General features: G+C 39.3%; 2 protein-coding genes across 2 annotated transcripts; both read right to left on the bottom strand.

Moving 5' to 3' along the window:
* Positions 1 to 253: 253 nt before the first annotated feature.
* On the bottom strand, positions 254 to 1,195 carry LOC124225261 (olfactory receptor 51G2). Its single transcript, XM_046637817.1, has one exon. The coding sequence runs from the start codon at positions 1,193 to 1,195 to the stop codon at positions 254 to 256; it is 942 nt and encodes a 313-aa protein (XP_046493773.1).
* Positions 1,196 to 17,069: 15,874 nt separating this feature from the next.
* On the bottom strand, positions 17,070 to 18,035 carry LOC124225435 (olfactory receptor 51G1). Its single transcript, XM_046638103.1, has one exon. The coding sequence runs from the start codon at positions 18,033 to 18,035 to the stop codon at positions 17,070 to 17,072; it is 966 nt and encodes a 321-aa protein (XP_046494059.1).
* Between the last annotated feature and the right edge of the window lie 2,858 nt (positions 18,036 to 20,893).

Here is a 20,893-nt window from a genome sequence, read left to right as displayed (position 1 = left end):
GGCAAGTTTCTGGAAAAGAATGTGGGGTTAGAAATATTTCTGTGCCATTTTTGGAAAATACAGTCTGCCACATCCTTCTGTATTGTGTATTCCCCCACCAGAATGACAGGTCTGTGAGAGCTATGACTTCCTGTTTATCCTTGTATATATTTGAGTAAATAAATGTCTCCTTTATTACAGATATATTGGATATTATCAAGGATAGAGGAGTAAGGGTCTATTTAAGGAAATAATGCCTCAAGACTAGACCCATCTAGTGACAAAAGGCATGGGTCACACTATCTCGGATCTGTTTGGTCTTCACACTGTAGACAATTGGGTTCATCAGGGGAGGGAATAGAAGATATACAAAGCCCATGATCACCTGGACCAGATGAGGTGCCTGCTTCCCAAAGCGGTGGATGATGGACAAACCAATCATGGGAGTATAGAAGAGGAGCACAGCACAGATGTGGGAAACACAGGTGTTAAGAGCTTTGAGCCTCTCAGCCCTGGATGCAATGGACAGCACGGTACGCAGGATCAGGGCATAGGAGAAGAGAATGAGCAGTGAGTCTACACCCACTGTGGAAACAATGACAAACATGCCATAGATGCTGTTGGCTTTGATGTCTGCACAGGCCAATTTCATCACTTCCTGGTGGAGACAGTAGGAATGTGAGAGGACTGGGGAGCCACAATAGGGGAATCTTTTGAGCATAAAGGGCAATGGGAAAATGAGCGCTACACTACGGCCCAGGGAAGCCAGGCCAATCCTGCTGATGACTGTGTTGGTGAGAATGGAAGAATAGTGCAAAGGGCGGCAAATGGCCATGAAGCGGTCAAAGGCCATAGACAGTAGTACAGAGGACTCCAGGAAGGACAAGCAATGAATGAAAAAGAGCTGAGCAAAGCAGGCATCATGACCAATATCTCGTGCCCCCATCCAAAAGATGCCCAGCACTGTAGGGAAAGTGCAGAGAGACAGACCCAGGTCAGTTAGAGCCAGCATGGACAGGAAGAGGTACATAGGTTCATGAAGCGAGGGCTCTGTTTTAATGACAAAAAGAATTGTACAATTACCCAGGATGGAAACCAGGTACATGAAGCACAGTGGGATAGAAATCCACATGTGCATGTGCTCCAGCCCAGGAATGCCACTCAGCAGGAAAGTAGAGGAAATGCTGCTCTTGTTTTCCAGGGATCCCAATGTCATTGTGTGTGGATGGAAGGGGAGAGTTGGATTCCTTTCAAATTCCTGAAATGAATTGAGAAAAAGCTAGCAATTTTACTTGGAAAGAAGAAGAAGAAAAAAGATTAGAATCAACTACACCTAGAACTGTACAGCTCCTCCAGTGGTCATTTCCTTCTGGTCCCTGGTTCCCTCTAAACATTTTTTTTAGGGAAATTTTTTCTTTGAAGTTTTTTTCTCTTTAGTCCTTCAGGCTAAGAGGTGTGAGCAGCTTCCTTCCTCCTGTTGATTATACTTAATTTTGTCTACATCTTAAGAGTAGACCTTTAATTAAACACTTCTCACATGCCTCTTTTCTGCCAGGACTCTACTAACCTTCTAACCTTCCTCCCAACTTCTTTTCCTTTCCTTTCTCTTACCTTATTTCCTTTGCTATTGCTCTTTTATCTTCTTTCCTGCCTTGCTTTCTTCCTTCCTTGTTTCTTCCTTTCTTTCTTTTCCACCTTCTCCTCTGGTCTTCCTGTTATGGAAGCCCAGCTTGATCCAGAGAGCTCGTAGATGCTACTCAGCTCACACAATTCCAGAAAGAACTGGAAAGTGGGTGAATGGCTATCTACAAAATTATTCTTGACTGTTGGAGTAAGAAATCAAAGCTCTGATCCTCATATCAGTCCATAACTGTCACTCCCTATAAGTCTAGGTATTCTATTCTGTGAACATAGTCGGGAGGAGAAACTGAAGCAGCATCAACCATGGTCACTCCCTCAGTCACAAGTCAGAGTCCATGAGAGTCCACAGAACAAAAGGCAATGATGCTCATAAGGCTCCTTTTTCTATAGATGAAGAAATGATGACTCAGGAGAGGACAGTCATTGGGCAGACGCCATCTGACAATTTAAGCCTCCTGACTTCCAGAGCAGTGATCTTCTCACTTCCAAATAATAATCCCACTAGAGGGGCCAGCCTGGTGGCTCAACGGTTAAGTGTGCACTTTCCGCTTTGGGATTCACCAGTTCGGATCCTGGGTGCGGACATGGTACTGCTTGGCAAGCCATGCTGTGGTAGGCGTCCCACATATAAAGTAGAGGAAGATGGGCATGGACATTAGCTCAGGGCCAGTCTTCCTCAGCAAAAAAAGGAGGATTGGCAGCAGATGTTAGCTCAAGGATAATCTTCCTCAAAAAATAAAATAAAATAAAATAAAAAAATAATCCCAATAGAATGTGAGCTCAGAGAAACCAGAGGTGTTGCTTTGTTTAATTCTGTAAAGAATGTGCCCCAGTATACAGTAGGTGCTCAACAATGTTTTTATGCATGAATGAGAGTTAAATTTTATTTAGTTAAATGAACATTTAAGACCAAAGACATAGTAAATGGCCCAAAATAGGATTTGAACTGAGATCTGATTTTTCTCTAGATTCCAGGTTCTAAACAACTGTTATATTTTCTTCCCACATAAAGGACAATTCACCATCAACTAGCAACAGCTAGCATAAAAATCAAGAGCTTAATAGGCCTTCAAAAAAACGTGCTGACTCTTTAGCTGAATTAATAAATAAACTTACTGGAGAAATACACACAATATATGCTTAGACATTTTCTTTCTCGTTCCAAATATCAGTGAAATTAACAGACAGTGTCGTTAACTCACTGTCTACTTGAAGGTCAGATTGACTTGTGTGCAATGTTCCTCAGCTTCTGCTTTGACCATAGTCAGTGGTCCCTACATTATTCATCAAAGTGAATCAGAAGAGTCATAATAAACTTACCTGTCAGAAACAGGCTAGCTACATGGTGAGTAACAATATAGGGGCCAGCCCCATGGCTGATTGGTTAAGTTCACACTCTTCGCTTTGGCAGCCCAGGGTTTTGCTGGTTGAGATCCTGGGCGCAGACATGGCACCATTCATCAGGCCATGCTGAGGCGGCATCCCACCTGGCACAACCAGAGGGACCTGCAGCTAGAGTATACAACTATGTACTGGGGGACTTTGGGGAGAAGAAGAAGGAAAAAAAAAAGGAAGATTGGCAACAGATGTTAGCTCAGGTGCCAACCTTTAAAAAAGAAATAAAAATATAACATGAAACCTAAAGTAGAAAAATTTTTTGATATGAAAATGAAGTAGGATTATGAAAAAGAAAGAACTGTAATACCTAATGTACATCTGCTGTTTGTCATTCACTGTACCTGGAATATTGCAAAAGAAAAAGCATTTAGACCTCAGAAAAGCCTTGCAACTTAACATTATTACCTCAAATTGCAAATGAGGAGAGAGAGCCTGAGAGAATGTGCTAATGTGCCTTAAGTAATACTGCCAATCACTGGCAGAGCTAGAATTCAAACTTACATCTCTGGAGCTCCAAGACACATTGGAAAATTTGGAAACATTTAGGTTAACAAATCCAGGCAGTTTTTTTAAGTTGGAACAGCCTAAATGGGGTAGAGATTCAATGACAAATGGTGGAGAGAAATATCAGAAAGTCTTTGGTCCCCATCTTTTTGTAGCTATCAGCTTAAGAGAGATTCTCTTTGGAATCAGAGCTTGAACTTCACATTTTAAGGGAGCAGGGGAGAATGGAAATTGGAGAGAGACAATTATCAGGATAAGTTGAAGGAGGGGACATGGACATAATAGAAAATCCAGAATAGTAAAGCCAGGAGAATCTGCTTGGGAATGATCACCTTAACCTGTTGGCCAGAGAGATCTTAGTCAGAAAACTATTCTAAAGGCTTGTTATTTAAAAGTCTTCAGAGTGTCCATTGTCAGGTTTGGAGAGGATTTCACTGTTCCTGACCAGCACAAAACACAGTTATCCAGGATAGAGTGGAGTGGGAGGTTTAACAAATGGCCTTTCTGCCACGAGTTGCTGTGCTTAGAGAACACTTCCTACAGAGACCTGAGCGACTTCAATGACTGCTTCCAATTCTGTTACTCATACTTTGTAGTCACTCAGGAAAATATCCTTTTATGTCACAGACAAGATTTTCTCCCAGAGGATCGTATTACTTCCTACCCTTCTATGTTTTTTTCTTAAAAATAACTCCTGATTCTGCTAACTGTGTCTGAGGCTAAGGGGTAGAAACCGAGCCTATAATAGCTGAGCTCATCGCATCCCTGCACCTCAATTTTTCCTGCCTAACTTGCCTGTGTCCCTGGGTCTCAGCAACATTCCTACTGTTATCATGTAGGAAGAAACTCTCTGACCAGGAAACTGAGGAAGTTAACAGATGTGAGAAAGCTCTTGTCTCCTTTCTGAGCTAGTTCTACCTAGATCAGGGATCCCATGAAGTAAGCAAGATCTGACGGCAGGGGTCACCACTTTCAGGAGGCACTCTCTGCAGGCTTTCTTGTATCTCAAAGTCCCTTCTCTCCTTCTCCAAAGCTCGGGCTAAGCTTTCTGGGACATCTTCTTGGCTCCACATCTTAGCACCAAACACCTGCCCACTATATTAACTCCTCACCCACCATGGTTAGATCCAGAGGCTCCAGTCTTTACAATGAGCGATAAGGAAGGCTAAAACAAGAGGCTCTGAAGGGTACGTAGAGACTAGAAGGTGGATGTTTAACTGCCTGATTTTTATGAAACTACCTGAGGTCCACACTGTACTGTACCAGGACTGGTTCCCTGGACCTTATTATCTCAGACCCTGGGGAGAAGAGAGTGATCCTGTGAGATGTCTACATGGGAAGCAGAGAATGGCATGCACTGTAGCAACTTTTTAAAGATCTGAGGAAAGCTTTGAACAACCCCCACACCTTCAGGAAAGCGGAGTGGGTGTTGTTAATAGTGTTTCATGTATTATGTATCACAACTGTATAGTTTGTGCACACAGGATGTGACAGTGTGCATGTTGGGTATATATAATCATATGTAACATTAAAAGGGCTTTTTAATTAAATGCATTTCCCATCACTAAAGGGGAAGAAAGAAGTCAGGCCAAGTTCTTGTGAATATTGTAATAGTGTGGATGCTTACTCTTGGTGACCCAGGTAGTCCTATATGCTCCTGACTCCTGTCTACACTCAGGGACTCCGTCTCCTTGTCCTGTCTTTGATCCACTCAGAATTCAGCCCTTTGTTTTCAGATCTCAAGGAGCTAATTGGATAAACTAATCTATTTTTATAACTTTGTGGGCAACATGAGCCTCTGCAAAGGCTCCTTAAACCTGACAAGGTGTTTCATATGTTAATACAGGGATATGAAGAGTTAATCATCCATTTTGGGTCTCATAAAGCTGACAGAGAAGCACTTTAGAGATAGCAATGGAGGCCCATTTCAGTTTTCATTACCTACCTAATTAGTACCCAGCTATTTGGATCCCTTTTGGGAGTATAAATGTATAGATATTAAAGAATGTTTCAGAATCCCCAAACCAATCATAAGAGGTTATTCCAGTTCCTTGGCCTGACTGATTCCTGTGAATGTGGTGGGCTTCTTCACGTGGCGATAATCCATTAATTTTTGGTCAAACACATTGTAGACACGTTTGAGTGTTATGAAGCAGTGTTTTTCAAATGATAGTCCCCAGATAATCAGGATCAGAATCAGCTGTAATATTTGTTAATGCAGATTTCTGGGCTTGACCTGTCGTGCAGAATCAGAAACTGATCATTTGTGACAACCACAAAGGTTTAGGAATTTTCATATATTCTTGTCTTTATCATTTGTTTTCAACTCTGTTTCCAGAATTTTTTATTCCCTCTATAATTAAAAATGCTTCTTTACTTTTAACATGGATTTCATTCCAAAACACAATCATCTCTTCTATTAGTTTTCCAGGGCTACCATAACAAAAGACCAGACTGGGTGGCTTTCACAACAGAAATTTATTTTCTCACAGTTCTGGAAGCTAGCAAAGTCCAAGATCAAGGTGTTGACAGGTATGGTTTCTTCTGAGACCTCTCCCCTTGGCTTGTAGATGGCCATTTTCTTGCTGTGTCCTACATGGCCTTTCCTCTGTATGTGAGTATACTTAGTGTCTCCTCCTCGTCTTATAAGGATGCCAGTCCTATTGGAGTAAGGCCCACACTAAAGGCCTCATTTTAACTTAATTACCTCTTTAAAGACCTTATTTCCAAATACAATTACATTCTGAGGTATTGGTGTTTGGGCCTTCAACATAACAATTGGGGTCAGGAGGACCCATTCAGCCCATAATATCCGTTTATAATACATTCTATCACCCAGTTTTTCATCTATTTAACAAATATTTTATAACAGAAATAGTATCCCCCTCAACAGACACACAAGTAAAGTTATTCACAGTCTCTGAGTCCAAGCACTGGGAAGAGAGAGGTACTATTAGATATGTTCTTGCAGAAGTTAGATCTGAATCTCAGATGTTATACAGAGAAAGAAAGAGAGAGAGAGAGACTGGATGACTGGATTAATTTTTCAACAGCTTTGACTAGAAGGAACATAAAGTTTGATTGTATTATAGGGAAGATAATCCTGTCATCTTTAATCTTAGCTATTCACCTTGTGTAAGGGAAAACAGGATATGATGCAGGCAGAGACAGAACAAAACTCCCTATCTTCTAGCCCAGAAACAGGTGGGGAAGAGAAACAAGGAACAGAGAGAAAAGGCAGGATGCAAGGGAATGTCTCGTACACAAAGATGATGCCTTGAGAAGAGACAGAACTGGGAAAGAACGAAAAGATCCTAAAGGGAATATTACTGGACTGAACTGAGACAAACTGAGGCTAAGACGAGTGTTTTTAAAATTTCAGTATTGTTTTTTATTTCTTGTTATTTCAACTTTTTCATGAAAATTAGTTGGTAGAAATTTGAGGAAGACAAATGACTTAGAAAGAAAACAAGTAACAGTTTTTCCCCTGCACGTTCTCATTGTAGAGTGAGTAAAGTTGTTGCCCATCTATGTTCACCTAATGCCTGAAGTGCGTAGTTCCCAGCAACACGCCATGCTGTCTTACTTCTCTTCATCTCTACATCTCTATTGCTGCAGTAATAGATGCCCATTAATCCAAAATGTTAGCATATGTGGGAAACTAGAGTTCAGAAATTCTCAACAGCTCAAGGTCAAAAGTTCAGGTTTTGAGATCAGACAGATCTGACTGTGGCTCCAGGCTTTTCATTTGTCAGGCATGTGATATTGGTTACAGTAACTTATCTCATTGAACCTCCTATCTAAAAAGGTTACATGAGAATTGAAGAGGAAATTGACTATTTTATGATAGTAAGATGACAGTGAATAAAAATAGTTTAAGAACGTTTAAATTTTAACAAAATGACTGATGTTCGATGTCGTACAAACATTTTGACTATTTAAAAATGTATGTTATAATCACACTTTTCAATTAACATTCCAAAGTTTTTATAAGGCATATCTTTTTAATTCCTGCATGGTTTCCCTACCCTACTTAAGTAGGCCTTTCTCAGAGGCCTTTCTCTACAAATAAGCACAGGCAATTTTTAGACTGGATTCTATATTATAGTTCTATATAAGAGAAAGCTTATAACTTTGATGTACCAAGTCTTAAGTAATCACAGTATGGCAGTCACCTAGCTGCTAGCTGGAGAACTCATTTTCGTAACCGGCAAAAATCTTATTTTAAAATTTTGACTCTGCTATCTTAATTTCCAAAGGAGAGTAAAATTGAATATTTCATGTAAGTGTTTTGAGACATTTTGTAGCATATAATAAATGCTCAATAATTGTTAGGTGTTATTGCCATTATCATCACTGTTATTTTTTATTGTTATTTCCCAGCTAATCAGTAAGAAATATGGAGGTGGGGAGGGGAAGATACAGGATCTTGTATTTCTTTTGGAAGTTAAAATGCATAAATATTGAGAATGCTCCCAAACCCCCAAACCCTCCAAGGTCCTTTGACAGAATTTGACAGACAGTAAAAGAGTTATTTTCTATCCATTCTGGGTGAAAGTTACCCCCATGCTGCCTTCTGAAATTTAATTTTGTAAGAACTCTTCAATGGTTGTTAGTTCAAGTGTGGTATAAGTCTCAGGTTCTGGAAGAACATCTTCAATTTCAACTGGCTGAGGTTTAGAGGAGGACGAATCTGAGGTCCAGAGAGTGTGAGTTTCACACAGAAATAGGCTTCATTTGACGTCACAGTTCCTACTTGCTAATTGGTTCCTTTAAGGTACTAGATCAAAATGTGGGGTAGATTTGATAAAACAAAAAACTTGCTTTGAGTAGCGTGTTAGTTGGGATCCAATTAGGCGACAGAAACCACATAGTAATTTTTACAGAGAAGTTTAATAGAAAGATTTATTAACAAGAGATTATAGTAACAGGGAACCAAGTAAAAGTGGGAAAGAAAGAACTCTAAGTGATACCGCAGGGCTGAGAGGGAGTCTCCAAGGAAGGAACAACTTTTCAGGAGGAGAATCCTCCCAAGGCTGGCATTTGGATGTTGTTGGAGAGAGTGTGGTTGAAGCCCACTGAATGGCAGAGTTTACTACGTGCTTCGGGGTCAAAGCTGGTCCACAATTAGTAGGTTAAAGCTTGTGGGTAGAGAACCACTTGCTGGAAGACTGATGAACTTTTCCACGAAGCTGCCCATGGCCGGTTGCTGTTGACTTTCTAGAGAGCTGGCTGGGCGCAAGCTGGAATCATCAGAAAGTTTCCAGAAGATGCTTGAGGAGTGGGTCTGCTGTTGACTCATTGGAATGTCATCACTGAGAAACCTCCTGGGAATGAGCTGGGGCACCCCCAGTAGTCATCAGTTGCCCTTGGGAGTGCAGCTGAAACTGGGGCCCAAAGAAATACATGTGAGGTGTTGTTTGCTGCTGGCCACCAGTCACTGCTGGAAAGAGCCATGTACGCTGCAGGAACACAATTAGATGAACATAGTGGAACCAGGAAGAGAACACACCATCCTCTTCCAGTGTTCCTCCAGTGTCCTTTACTGAAGACTTATCATGAAGGCTGGCAAGAAAGAAATATTTCCAAGGCTCAGTTCTATTATACAGATCAGCAAAAATAAATTTGGAGGTAAGAGGCAATAAACTGATAGCTGGTGCAGGTAATGTGGATCAAATATTTAGACTTGCTTCAATTAAGTGTGATAGATGCTCACACATTTACACCGAAATGTTATTTTATCATAAAATAAGAAAAATATAGGGGCTAGCCCTGTGGCTGAGTGGTTAAGTTTGTGCGCTCCACTGCAGGTGGCCCAGTGTTTCATTGGTTCGAATCCTGGGCACGGACATGGCACTGCTCATCAAGCCACACTGAGGCAGCATCCCACATGCCACGACTAGAAGGACTCACAACGAAGAATATACAACTATGTAGTGGGGGGTTTTGGGAAGAAAAAGGAAAAAAGAAAAGAAAAGAAAAGAAAAATATAAATAAGTCAATGGTGTTTTAAAATTGATTAGGCTAGTCAGAGAAATAAAGTGTAGCAATAGTCAATATATGCAGAACCTAATCATGATGAACTATCTCTCTTTCTAAAATTTTTTTTAATCAGAACATACTTGCATCTCTATTATCACAGACTATATTATAACATAAGCCTGAATTTTATTTAAGATCCTAGATAAAATGGATGACAGTATTGGCTTGAGTTTTGGTGCGCTTTGAGAAGCCCATATTTTAATGTTTTCTAAATGAGTTTTAGAAAAAAGAATCTCAACGTTTTTCTCTTAACAGTCACAATCCACTCCCATGAGAAAAATAATAATTATTTGTAAAGCTTCTCTGATGATCAGTTACAGGAAGTGGTTCCTCCAAATGGGAATGTTTCTGACTATCTGCATACCTGGGGTTGTAGGATGGGCAGGTGTGCTTTATCTCTGTGGGAAATATTTCCTTCACCTCTGAGATTCAGTGTTCCTAAAATACTCTTAAATTTCCAAATTCTGCATAGTTAACTGATCTTTCCTACTGAGACATTGACCAAAGAATTGATACCTTGCTAACACATTTTTATAATTAATTATTTATTTATTTATTTATTTTTGCTGAGGAAGATTCGCCCTGAGCTAATATCTGTGCTAATTTTCCTCTATTTTGCATGTGGGTCACTGCCACAGCATGGCTGAAGTTGAGTGGTGTAGGTCTGCACCTGGGAACTGAACCTGGGCTGTTGAAACAGAGTGTGCTGAACTTCACAACTAGGCCTTGGGACCGACTCCTGAGGAACTTATTTTTAGTGTAATATAATATAATCCTTTGGTTAATGTTCAGTAGTAACATATCTAATATAGATGTGTTTCTATTATTTTATTGTGTATTATATACTGTAATTATGAATATTAATTTATCTTAACTTATACATATTACTGCTATTATTTTGTCCTAATGATTATCACCGATATTGTTGGTATTAATTAACTGACCTTTTATTTACTTTGGTACTTTCACATTGTTTACAAAAGAAACAATGAATCTGGCATATGCTGAGTTTATAAAGAAATATATCATAAAGAGATGATTGTCTCTAACAGTTTAAAATGCATTTAATCATCAGCATGGATGTGGAACTTCTTCACAACTGAATCAGTGACTTTAATGTTTTTAGTGGGACTATTCCTACCAAAAGGTGGAGAATTAGAGCCACTGCTAACACAATCTGGTTCATAATTCACTCGTTTGAGTGATCCTTACCATGCTTGGGCAGAAATGCTTCTTTGAGATACATTGGATTAGTCAGGGACGTATAGAATGCACGCCAGGTCCCTAGATTGAAAATCCAGGTAAAAACTGACACTTGAAAAAAAATGATTATACCAGTAATGAGTCAGTGGAATTGAAATTTAAAAAGGACCCATAATAGTCAACATAATATTGAAGGAGAAGAACAAATCTTGTATAAAACATTTTGTTACTATAAAGCTACAGTAATCAAGACAGTGTGGTATTGGTGAAAGAATAGACAAATAGATCAATGAAACTGAATAGAAAGCCCAGAAATAGACCCAAATAAATTTAGTCAGTTGAATTTTGACAGAGGAATAAAGACCACATAATGGAGCCAAGGCAGTCTTTCCAACAAATAACGCTAGAACAACTGAACATATGCATACAAAAAAACAAACAGGATCTAGACACAGGCTTTATACTCTTCAAAAAATTGACTTGAAATGGATCGTAGAACAAAATGCAAAATGCAAAATTAGAAAACTCCTAGAAGATAACGAAGAGAAAACTTAGATAACCTTGGGTATGGCATTGGTTTTCTTTTGATACAATACCAAAGTCATGATCCATTAAATAAATAATTGATATGCTGGAGTTCATTAAAATTGAAAACTTCTGCTCTATGAAAGATATTAAGAGAATTAGAAGACAAGCCATAGACTGGGAGACAACATTTTCAAAAGACACATCTTATAAGAAAGACACATCATTCAATGTATATCAAAGAACTCTAAAACTCAACAATGAGAAAACAATCAGAATAAAAAATGTCCCAAAGATCTTAACAGACACTTCACCAAAGAAGACATACAGACAAGTAGATGACAAAATGCTCCACATCATGTATCATCAGGGAAATTCAAATTAAAACAATGACATACCACTATATACCTATTTCAATGGCCAAAAGCAGAAACACTGACAACACCAAATTCTGGTGAGGATGGGTAGCAATAGGAACTCTCATACAGTGCTGGTAGGAATATGAAATGGTACAAAGATTTTGGAACCTAGTTTGTCATTTCTTGCAATACTAAACATACTCTTAGCATAAGATCTAGCCATTGAGCTCCTTGGTATTTACCCAAAGGAGTTGAAGAGTTATGTTTACACAAAAATCTGCACACAAATGTTTACAGCAGCTTTATTGATACTTGCCAAAACTTGGAAGCAACCAAGATGTTTTTCAGTAGGTAAATGGACAAATAAAATATGGCACATCCAGAAAATTTAATGTTATTTAACATTAAAAATAAATGAGCTATTAAGCCATGAAGAAAAAAATGGAGGAAACTTAAATGCACATTACTAAGTGAAAGAAGCCAATCTGAAAAGACTACGCACTGTATGATTCCGAATATATGACACTCTGGCAAAGGCAAAACTAGAAACAGTAAAAAGATCAGTGGTTTCCAGAGGTTGGGATTGAGGGGAGGGATGAATAGGCAGAACACAGAGGAATTTTAGAACAGTGAAAATACCCTGAAGGATATTGAAGGATACAAGAATAGTGGATACATGCAGTTACACATTTGTCCAAACTCATAAAAGGTACAACACAAGAATGGACCCTTAGGTAAACTATGGTCTTTGGGTGATTATGATGTGTTAGAGCAGATTCATCAGATGTAACAAATATACCACTCTGGGGGATGTCGATAATGGGGAGGCCAAGCATGTGTGGAGCTAGAGGGTGTATGGAAAATCTCAGTAGGTTTCTTTCATTTGTGTAAACCTAAACCTGTTCTGAAAAAACTTCTTATAAATGAAAACAGAGCCATTTAAAACAAATTTGCATGTGTTGTGGGGAAGGCATTAATGAATCAGATTATTCGGGGAATGAAAAAGAGATTTTCTGATGAGGACAAGCCTTACCTCCAGCTTCCCATAATAGTCAGGCAAACTCTCTGGATGCAGACAAGCAGCATCTACTTTTGACACATGCTTTTAGCAGAGACAGGGTTGGTGAGATAAGATGAGGGAGATATTGAGGAATAGACAAGTCAGATTGTGGAGTCAGAGAATGTGGAAATCAAAGATGACCCCAAAAGACCAGGATAGGCTTTGGAATGCATCATTAGATCCAAAGAATGACAGACCTTGCTAAAGAATCAAGTTAAAAAAGGAATAGTGCTACTTTTTGGCAGTAGAACCCTTTTTTCTTTGAAATATCACGTAAAATATGGATACAGTGATCTAATTGAAGAAAGCTCCAAAGCCCCATTAATTGTAACATCGATCACACTCACCTGCCCACCCACTATTGCTGTTAAAACCCTTCCCTGTGGTCCCAGAATATCCTGGAAAAGAGTTTTAAAAATCAATGGGCTAGGGAAACAGTTTCACTGAGGTTGGGATGGCTAAAAGTTATGGGACCTCCTTTATGAAGTAAACAATGAGGAGGACCAGGGGAAGCAAAATAAATGGTTGAAAATTTTCAGTGAGTGACTCTATAATCAAACCAGTGAGGATGTTCCTCCCACAGGGACATTTAATTCAGAATGAGAACTGGACAGGTACTTCATATGGAACGGTCACTCAGTAAATGTTTTCAGATTTGATTTTGTTATCATAAAATGTAAAAAATGGAAGAATTTTCACTTCATACTCTTGCACTCAGAATAACCCAGTATCGGGGGAGACAATCAAGATATGCTGTGCCTGGGGTGGCACCAAGGATCAGAGGGTGTACACAGGTAGCATTATCTGATTTTGAGGCCACTGGCTGACTGACCCTTGAGTGAAGGAACATAGATTCAGTGTCCAGGAATGGAGTCTACAAACATAATGGCTTCAATTTCAGTGGAAGGACTCCTGTGTATGACATGGATAGGTGAAAGTGAGAAGAAACAGGGCAAGTCAAGCTCTATAGGAACAGAAAAACTGTGTTACTTTTCCCCTTTATGGCACTCATCTTCAATGAAAGATTACGTTCAAATGGAGAAATAGTCGTTCCATAGAAAATCTGTCTGATAAAGAGGTTGCTCTGGAAGTGTTTTAGAAATGCAAAAGATCTGTCTAGATCAATCTGTCTAGAACCAATCAGCACATTCAAATGCATTTTTTGGTAACAACAAGCATTGGTGAGATGCAGAGAAACTGAACCATCATACATTGTTGGCGAGAATGTAAAATGGAATGTGATATGGAGTCTACTGCACACGCGCACACACACAGATAAACATACAAATGAGAACAAGTAAAAGTGGAAAAATCTGAAAAAGATTGGTAGATGTATCAACGTCAGTATTCTGGTTGTGATAGTATACTGTGGTTTTGTAAAATGTTCCCACTGGGGAGAAACTGGAAAAAGCATACAAAGGATCTCTCTGCATTATGTCTTATAATGGCATCTCAATTTCTACAATTATCTAATAAAAGTTTAAATAAAAATGTATTTTTGTGAAGTCTAGTGACAGAATCAGCTTTCTTTGATGTTATTTTTAAAAATCTTATTATTTATGAATTTAATTCCAGTAGCTTTTCTATGACAGCTACAAAATCAATACACGTTGAGAAAAAAGGCAATTATGGGAAATATCTACTTTCTCAGGAACTGCGTTCCCTCTTCATGGAATAATATTGTACCTTTTCCTAGGAATTCTTCATTTCCACTCAGGAGCTTATCTACACTGCTTGCAAATAGCATTGGTCTATTGCATCCTTTTAAGATTCAGGCTGATGTGACACTATAAACTATGGGATTGAACAGAGGAAGCCCCCGGCAGCCACATACCCCAGAACCAGGTGCATTACAAGAGACACCATTCTTCCAAATAGTGCAGAGCTGACAGTCCCTCTAGGAGATACAGAAGATAAGAACAGTGCAGAGGTGAGAAACACGTGCCCAGTGCCCATAGTCAGCTCCCAGGTACTCTCAGGCAGGCCACTGAATGCAAGATAAGGGCGTAAGCGGTGAGAATGAGGATAGTATCCATGTTTAAGCATGAAACCAGTTTCATTAGGCCATAAATGTAATTGATAGTTATACCAGAACAGGCCAGGTTCATTTTATTCTGATTCAGACAGAAGGATGGGTCAGAGTCTTAACCCACAATAAACAAACCATCTTAGGAGGAAGGTCAGGGGTAGGATGAGAGTCAGGTTCCTGGCCCCAAACAGCAGTTCTACCTGTTGGGCTCTGGAGACACTGAACCATGAGGTGTATCTCAGTGAGAAAGAAATGACATCCTAGTGGCCAAGGCCATGGTAAGAACTGAAGGCTCCAAGAAGGAGAAGGTATAGATGAAGAAGAGCTGATCAAATGAGTAGGTGTAGCAACATTACAGTGATTGAACCATAAGACAGTCAAGACACCAAGGAGGGTGGAAGACGTCAAACCCAACTCAGGGGAAGCCAACAGGGCCAATAGTTGGTACATGGGCTCACACAGGTGACAGTCATACCTAATAATGTATACTATCATTGAGTTGCCCATGGAAGAGAGAAGATAGGGCTGACAAGACAGGCATACAACTTATCTGGACTTCCCACTAGAATGAAAATTGTGGGTTATGTACCGCCATTCATGGAGGACTCCATGATTTTGGCTCTGGAGAGAAATCTCAGAACTATTAGCTCAACAGATGGAAGCATTGTCTGGATTTCTTCACTGGAGCATTATAATGAAGAAATGGGAAATTGAACGAAATGAAAAAACAGTCTGGAAAAAAAAGTTATACATATGTAATATTCTGTCTTTACAATCATGAACATTGTTAGCTCCTCCTTCAGAACAGATTTCCTGCCCGCTTCTGACCACCCTAATCACTCTGCTGTTTGTTTTCCTCATCAGTTCTGGGTGTTTGTTACTATGACATTCTTATTTCCTTTATAGTACTAGAATTTATACAGTCTTAGCCCATTCAGGCTGCTATAGCAGAACACCATAGACTGAGTGGCTTAAAGAAAATTTATTTCTCACAGTTCAGAAGGTCGAGAAGTCCAACTTAGGTGCCAGCTGATTGGGTTCTTGGTGAGGGCTCTCTTTCTGGTTTGCAGACAGCTATCTTCTCTCTGTGTCCTCACATGTTGAAGAGAGAGAGATCATCTCTCTTGTGGTTCTTCTTATAAGGACACTAATCCTATTCATGAGAGCTCTACCTTCATTAATTATCTCCAAAGTCTTCACTTCAACATACCATCACACTGGAGATTAGACTTCAATATATGAATTTTGGGGGGACACCTTCAGTCCATAGCATGGACTTTTATTTTTCTTCCGTGTTCTGGCAGTTGCTTGTCCTACATCTTGCTTGATGTTGTAGGAAAGAGACAATAATGAAGAGAAGAACACAAAATGAAGAGAAACTATCTCTTCTCTTCAAGGAAAAATCTTAGCTAGGAAGATAAGACTGTATCCATTAATTTATCCATTGGTTCCCAAATGTGTTGATTTATTCAAACTATTTATGTTAAACCACTTTAAGCAAATCTCTCTATATATGTATTCCTTTACATGTGTGTATGTATGCGTGTGTGTTGTTCAATATGGCTGGACACAGATATGAGAGAAACATCTTGCAAAAAATATAAAATATGCATGCTTTTCTCTCTCTTTTTTAACCTAGTAATATACAGAATAACCAAAGAAAGAAATCAACTCCCTTGACTAGTTACTCAGATGGCGAGTGATTACTCTAAACCTCAATTACCTCTTTTGAGGCTTAGCTATGATTATTGTTGTGAAGTTTTTCCAACTGAATACCTTCCCTCAAACTTCTGGGGGCATCTTCTCCTTTTCTTAACTTTGTAGCTATGTGCTTAGGAAGCACTCTCATGAAAAGTCATTAACTGGGGTGTGGGTGTGTGCATGTGTAAATCTAGAAAAATGATAATTATAATAAAGTAACATAAAATAAATAAATTTAAAAAATGTAAATCACTGATCAGATTCCACTGCCCAGAGGAATGAAAGATGAAACTTGTGTACTCTTGAATTTTTTCAAATAATAATAGTTAATATTTGCTGAGAATTGTTATGAGTCAAGCACTGTGTAAGAGATTTACATGAATTATCTCATTTAATCTTCACAATATCCCTATGAGGAAGGTGTTTTAATTATTTCCATACTCGTTCTGCAATTGAGGAAACTAAAGAACAGAGAAGTAGGTAATCTTTACCAAGGTCACACATGAAATATGTTGCATAGTTAATTGCTTTTTTGTTGATAGTTAGGAGTTTATTATTTTGCACAGCATGGCTGAAACCAAAAATATCTATGGGCTTTATGCCCAAAACTTCCTCCCTTCACCTTAAACTAATCCTGCCAAAAACACCTAAGTGATTTTATAAACTCAAACTTCTTAACGATGCGTTGGCGGATTTGCTTGGTCTTGATGCTGTAGACAATGGGGTTCATGAGAGGTGGTACCAGCAGATACACATAAGACATGAGGATGTGTACAATGTGGGGCAGATGTTCACCAAAGCGGTGCACAAGAGACAAGCCAATCATGGGGATGTAGAAGAGTAACACAGCACAGATGTGGGAGACACAGGTGTTGAGGGCCCGAAGTCGCTCCTGGCGGGAGGCAATGCTTAGTACGGTGCGGAGGATAAGAGCATAGGAGAGGAAGATGAGCAGTGAGTCCACACCTACAGTGCAGGCCACAACAAAGAGCCCATAGATGTGATTGACAATGATGCTAGAGCAGGCCAGCTTCATGATCTCTAGGTGCAGACAATATGCATGGGCCAGCACATGGGAGCGGCAGTACCGAAAACGCTTAAGAAGGAATGGCAGGGGGAGGATGAGCAGGGCACTTCTAAGCACTGAACTCAGTCCCATCTTGACAATACGTGTAGGTGTCAAGACTGTGGAGTAACGCAGTGGGTTGCAGATGGCCACATAGCGGTCAATGGACATGGACAATAGAACTGAAGACTCCACTAGAGACAAGGTATGGATGAAGAAGAGCTGAGTGAAGCAGGCAGGGATGCCAATCTCTCTGGCATCAAACCAGAAGATGCCTAGCACGGTGGGCAGTGTAGAAAGGCAAAGGCCCAAATCTGTGAGGGCCAACATGGCCAAGAAATAGTACATGGGTTCATGGAGGGTGACATCAGTACGGATGACATGAAGGATAGTAAGATTTCCTACAATAACTGTCAAGTAGATGGAGCAGAAGGGGATAGAGATCCAGCCATGGAGATCTTGAAGACCTTGAAAGCCCGTCAGGAAGAAAGTAGCTTTGTGGAGGCTGCTATTATAGAGGATTATCATAGTTTTACAATCTTGGATTCACCAATCTGCAATATACAATGGTATTCCTGGAGAGTGACAGGACTGAATTCTCATTCTTCTTCTATGTGTCCTTGGACCAGTGGAGTCATGAAGGCTCAGCAGATGAAACAAGAAAGAATCTGGGGACGTGATCTATTAGCGTTTTCTGGATGGTCTAAGAAAAGGATTTTTATAGGCGATTTCTGTCATCTGTGGATGCCACGTGATTCAGCCTTATGGTGCTATGTCCACTAGTGCTGGTCTCTCAGTGGTTTAACGAGGTAACCTCAGATGGCGCCTTTTTCACGTGTTCATTCCTGAAAAATAAATCTCCAAGTCAATCACCAAAGCATTCAGAATATATATCATATAAATGGGGAGTCAGTACTGAACACCATTTTCCTTAATTATATACTAGGATCAGGTGCATATCATGTGCCTTCAAATGTATTTGTAGGTTGGCTGGGGATTGTGTTTCATTACCCAATGCCTAGCCTGCAGGAGAATGCAGAAGAAGCATTGAGTAAATATTTGTTGAATTCTTTGAACCTGTAACTTGTGATCAGAGTGATGTCTTTCTTGAATCTACATAAAAGCTTTTGGTGGCTGAGGAGGCAGATGGTGGTGTGCAAATCTGAAGTCTGGAGCTGAGAATGTCTGAGAAGAAGCAGGGTCTTCAGAAAACAAATGATTCTGGAAAAGGGTGCTTTTAGGCTTAGTTCTGAGAGATACTAGGAGAGATGTGTGTTTCCAACATCAAGGTGGTTAAGCTGGGGCTAGATGTAGAGATGGCCATGCATAAGAGGTATTCATCAGATCTGAAACAGAAATGAGAAAGAGAAACCTAAAATGGCCAGGAAAATCCCCTAATCTTTAGCTTACAATGAGGAAATTATTCTTAAGGCTTTCAGAATGAGCTGTGCCTCTGGGACTTGGATCAATATGACACACAACAGTAGGTCTGTCCCTATAAAACCTGAACTGGGCTCTCCTTTTCTTCTGCCTTTGGAATTTTTATTCAATTATGTTTATTGCAAGCCACACTCTAATGGATTCTATGTATATTAATATGGTGTGACTAGTATAGTGTTTATCACATGCATACAAAGCTTAATATAGCCAATACTTATTTTAAATGTTATGTGCCTGTCATCTTCCTAAGTGTCTAATGTATCTTATGTCATTCAACTCTCACAATAATCAAATGAGATAGGTTCTATTCTAAGGAGCATATTACGGATGAGAAAACTGTGGCACAGAGATATTTCAGAGCAAGTAATGGTTGAAGACGGAATTCAAACCCTGGAAGCATACTCCAAAGTCTATATTATTGTCCTATGTAGTATTTCTTCCTTTTACTACATAGCATTTTAGTTCTTACAAAAGTCAGACAATTAAAAATTAATCAATTAAAAGACAAAACAAAACTGTAATTCTCATATGTTGGCACAGTTATGGATAGTTATTTCCATTATATGCATAAAAGATGGACCAGGATGGATAACAATAGAAAGAAAACACATTTTGGGGACTGAGTTCAGTTTGGGGCATGCTGAATGTAAGCTTAAAATGGGACTCCTGGGGAGAGCGTCTAGAGGATATTCTGTGTAGCGAGCTCTGGTTTGAGTGAGGGCTTGAAGTACAGGATGGCTCCCATGAATATGGAGAAACTTGCTAGTAGATGCTGTGTGATAAGGAAAGACAAGAGCTCAGTTCACAACACTGGAGAATATTTTAAATAATAGTAGAACATAAAATTAGAGCTAGAAGAGAGACAGAGAGCGGAGAATCAGAGAAACAGTATGAAAACGTAGTGTATAATATCACTAAATTCAAGTCATTAATGTTGACTACAAAAAAGAGATAAAGGAGGATGAGAGTTTATAAAAAGGCATTGCACTTATGATGCTGAGGTCATCATTGATTTTTCAAGGGACATTTTAATAGATTGGAGAAAGATTATAAGGGCTTAAATGATCAGTGGGTGAGGAGGAAAAAGAGTGTACTTTATTTGTAATTTTTCTCCAAGAGAAAATCTATATGATGAACAAGGATATCAAACATTTTAAGGACGAGAGACGGGAAGTTGAGGGTACTTTTTCAAAAGGCTTTTGTTTTCTCAGTAAGGTACAGGGACATTGAAGGACTGAGGATAAAGAAAGAAGAAAAGTCCATACCCAGCTTTTGCCATTCACACTTGAAATCAAAACAAGTAAAAATAAGAAAATAATGCAATAATTACTATAATAATAAATTCTCTCTTGTTTTATGATTCCAAAGGAGAAAGAGAAAGAGAATATAAAGAGTTGCAGCAAGAAAAGAGGGAAAATGAAGAAGAAAGGTGAAGACTTGGAAAGAAGATGGGCTGTGAAGGAAAAAAGGACTATCATAGGATTTGGAGATGCACTGTGGGTGGAATAGGCAACGATGCAATCTTGCTCTGATGTTGAGAGAGAATGGCAAGAGAACTTTGAAAAGGAATGATAACGAAAAAGGGAAACAAATCCATTGATTAAGAGGAAATGTAATCAAGAGTTTAAGTACATGTGTGGCTTCTCAGCCAGCAGACTCACAGTGAATCTGGTTTCCATCCACAGCACACTGAGCCATTTCAGAGATATTGCAGAACAGAAGAAACACTTTGAGGTCATCTATTTCACTAATCTACCTCCAGATAGGGAAGGATCATTCTTCCTGCTTAGTGGGAAGTTTCATCCATAGTACCCTATCCCAGTTATTAGCTCTCCTTCCAAGTATATTCCTCGAATATTATATTTTGGGTAGGGGTAAGAGGCAAGTGTGCCAGGTATGGAGATGCAAAAAAAGACCAAAGCAAATCATAACTAGCACTGCAGAGA

This window comes from Equus quagga, chromosome 14 (genome assembly GCF_021613505.1).
Source record: "Equus quagga isolate Etosha38 chromosome 14, UCLA_HA_Equagga_1.0, whole genome shotgun sequence".
Lineage (NCBI taxonomy): Eukaryota > Metazoa > Chordata > Mammalia > Perissodactyla > Equidae > Equus > Equus quagga.
The sequence above is the reverse complement of the archived record's forward strand: the minus strand, read 5'-3'. Positions and strand labels throughout refer to the sequence as shown.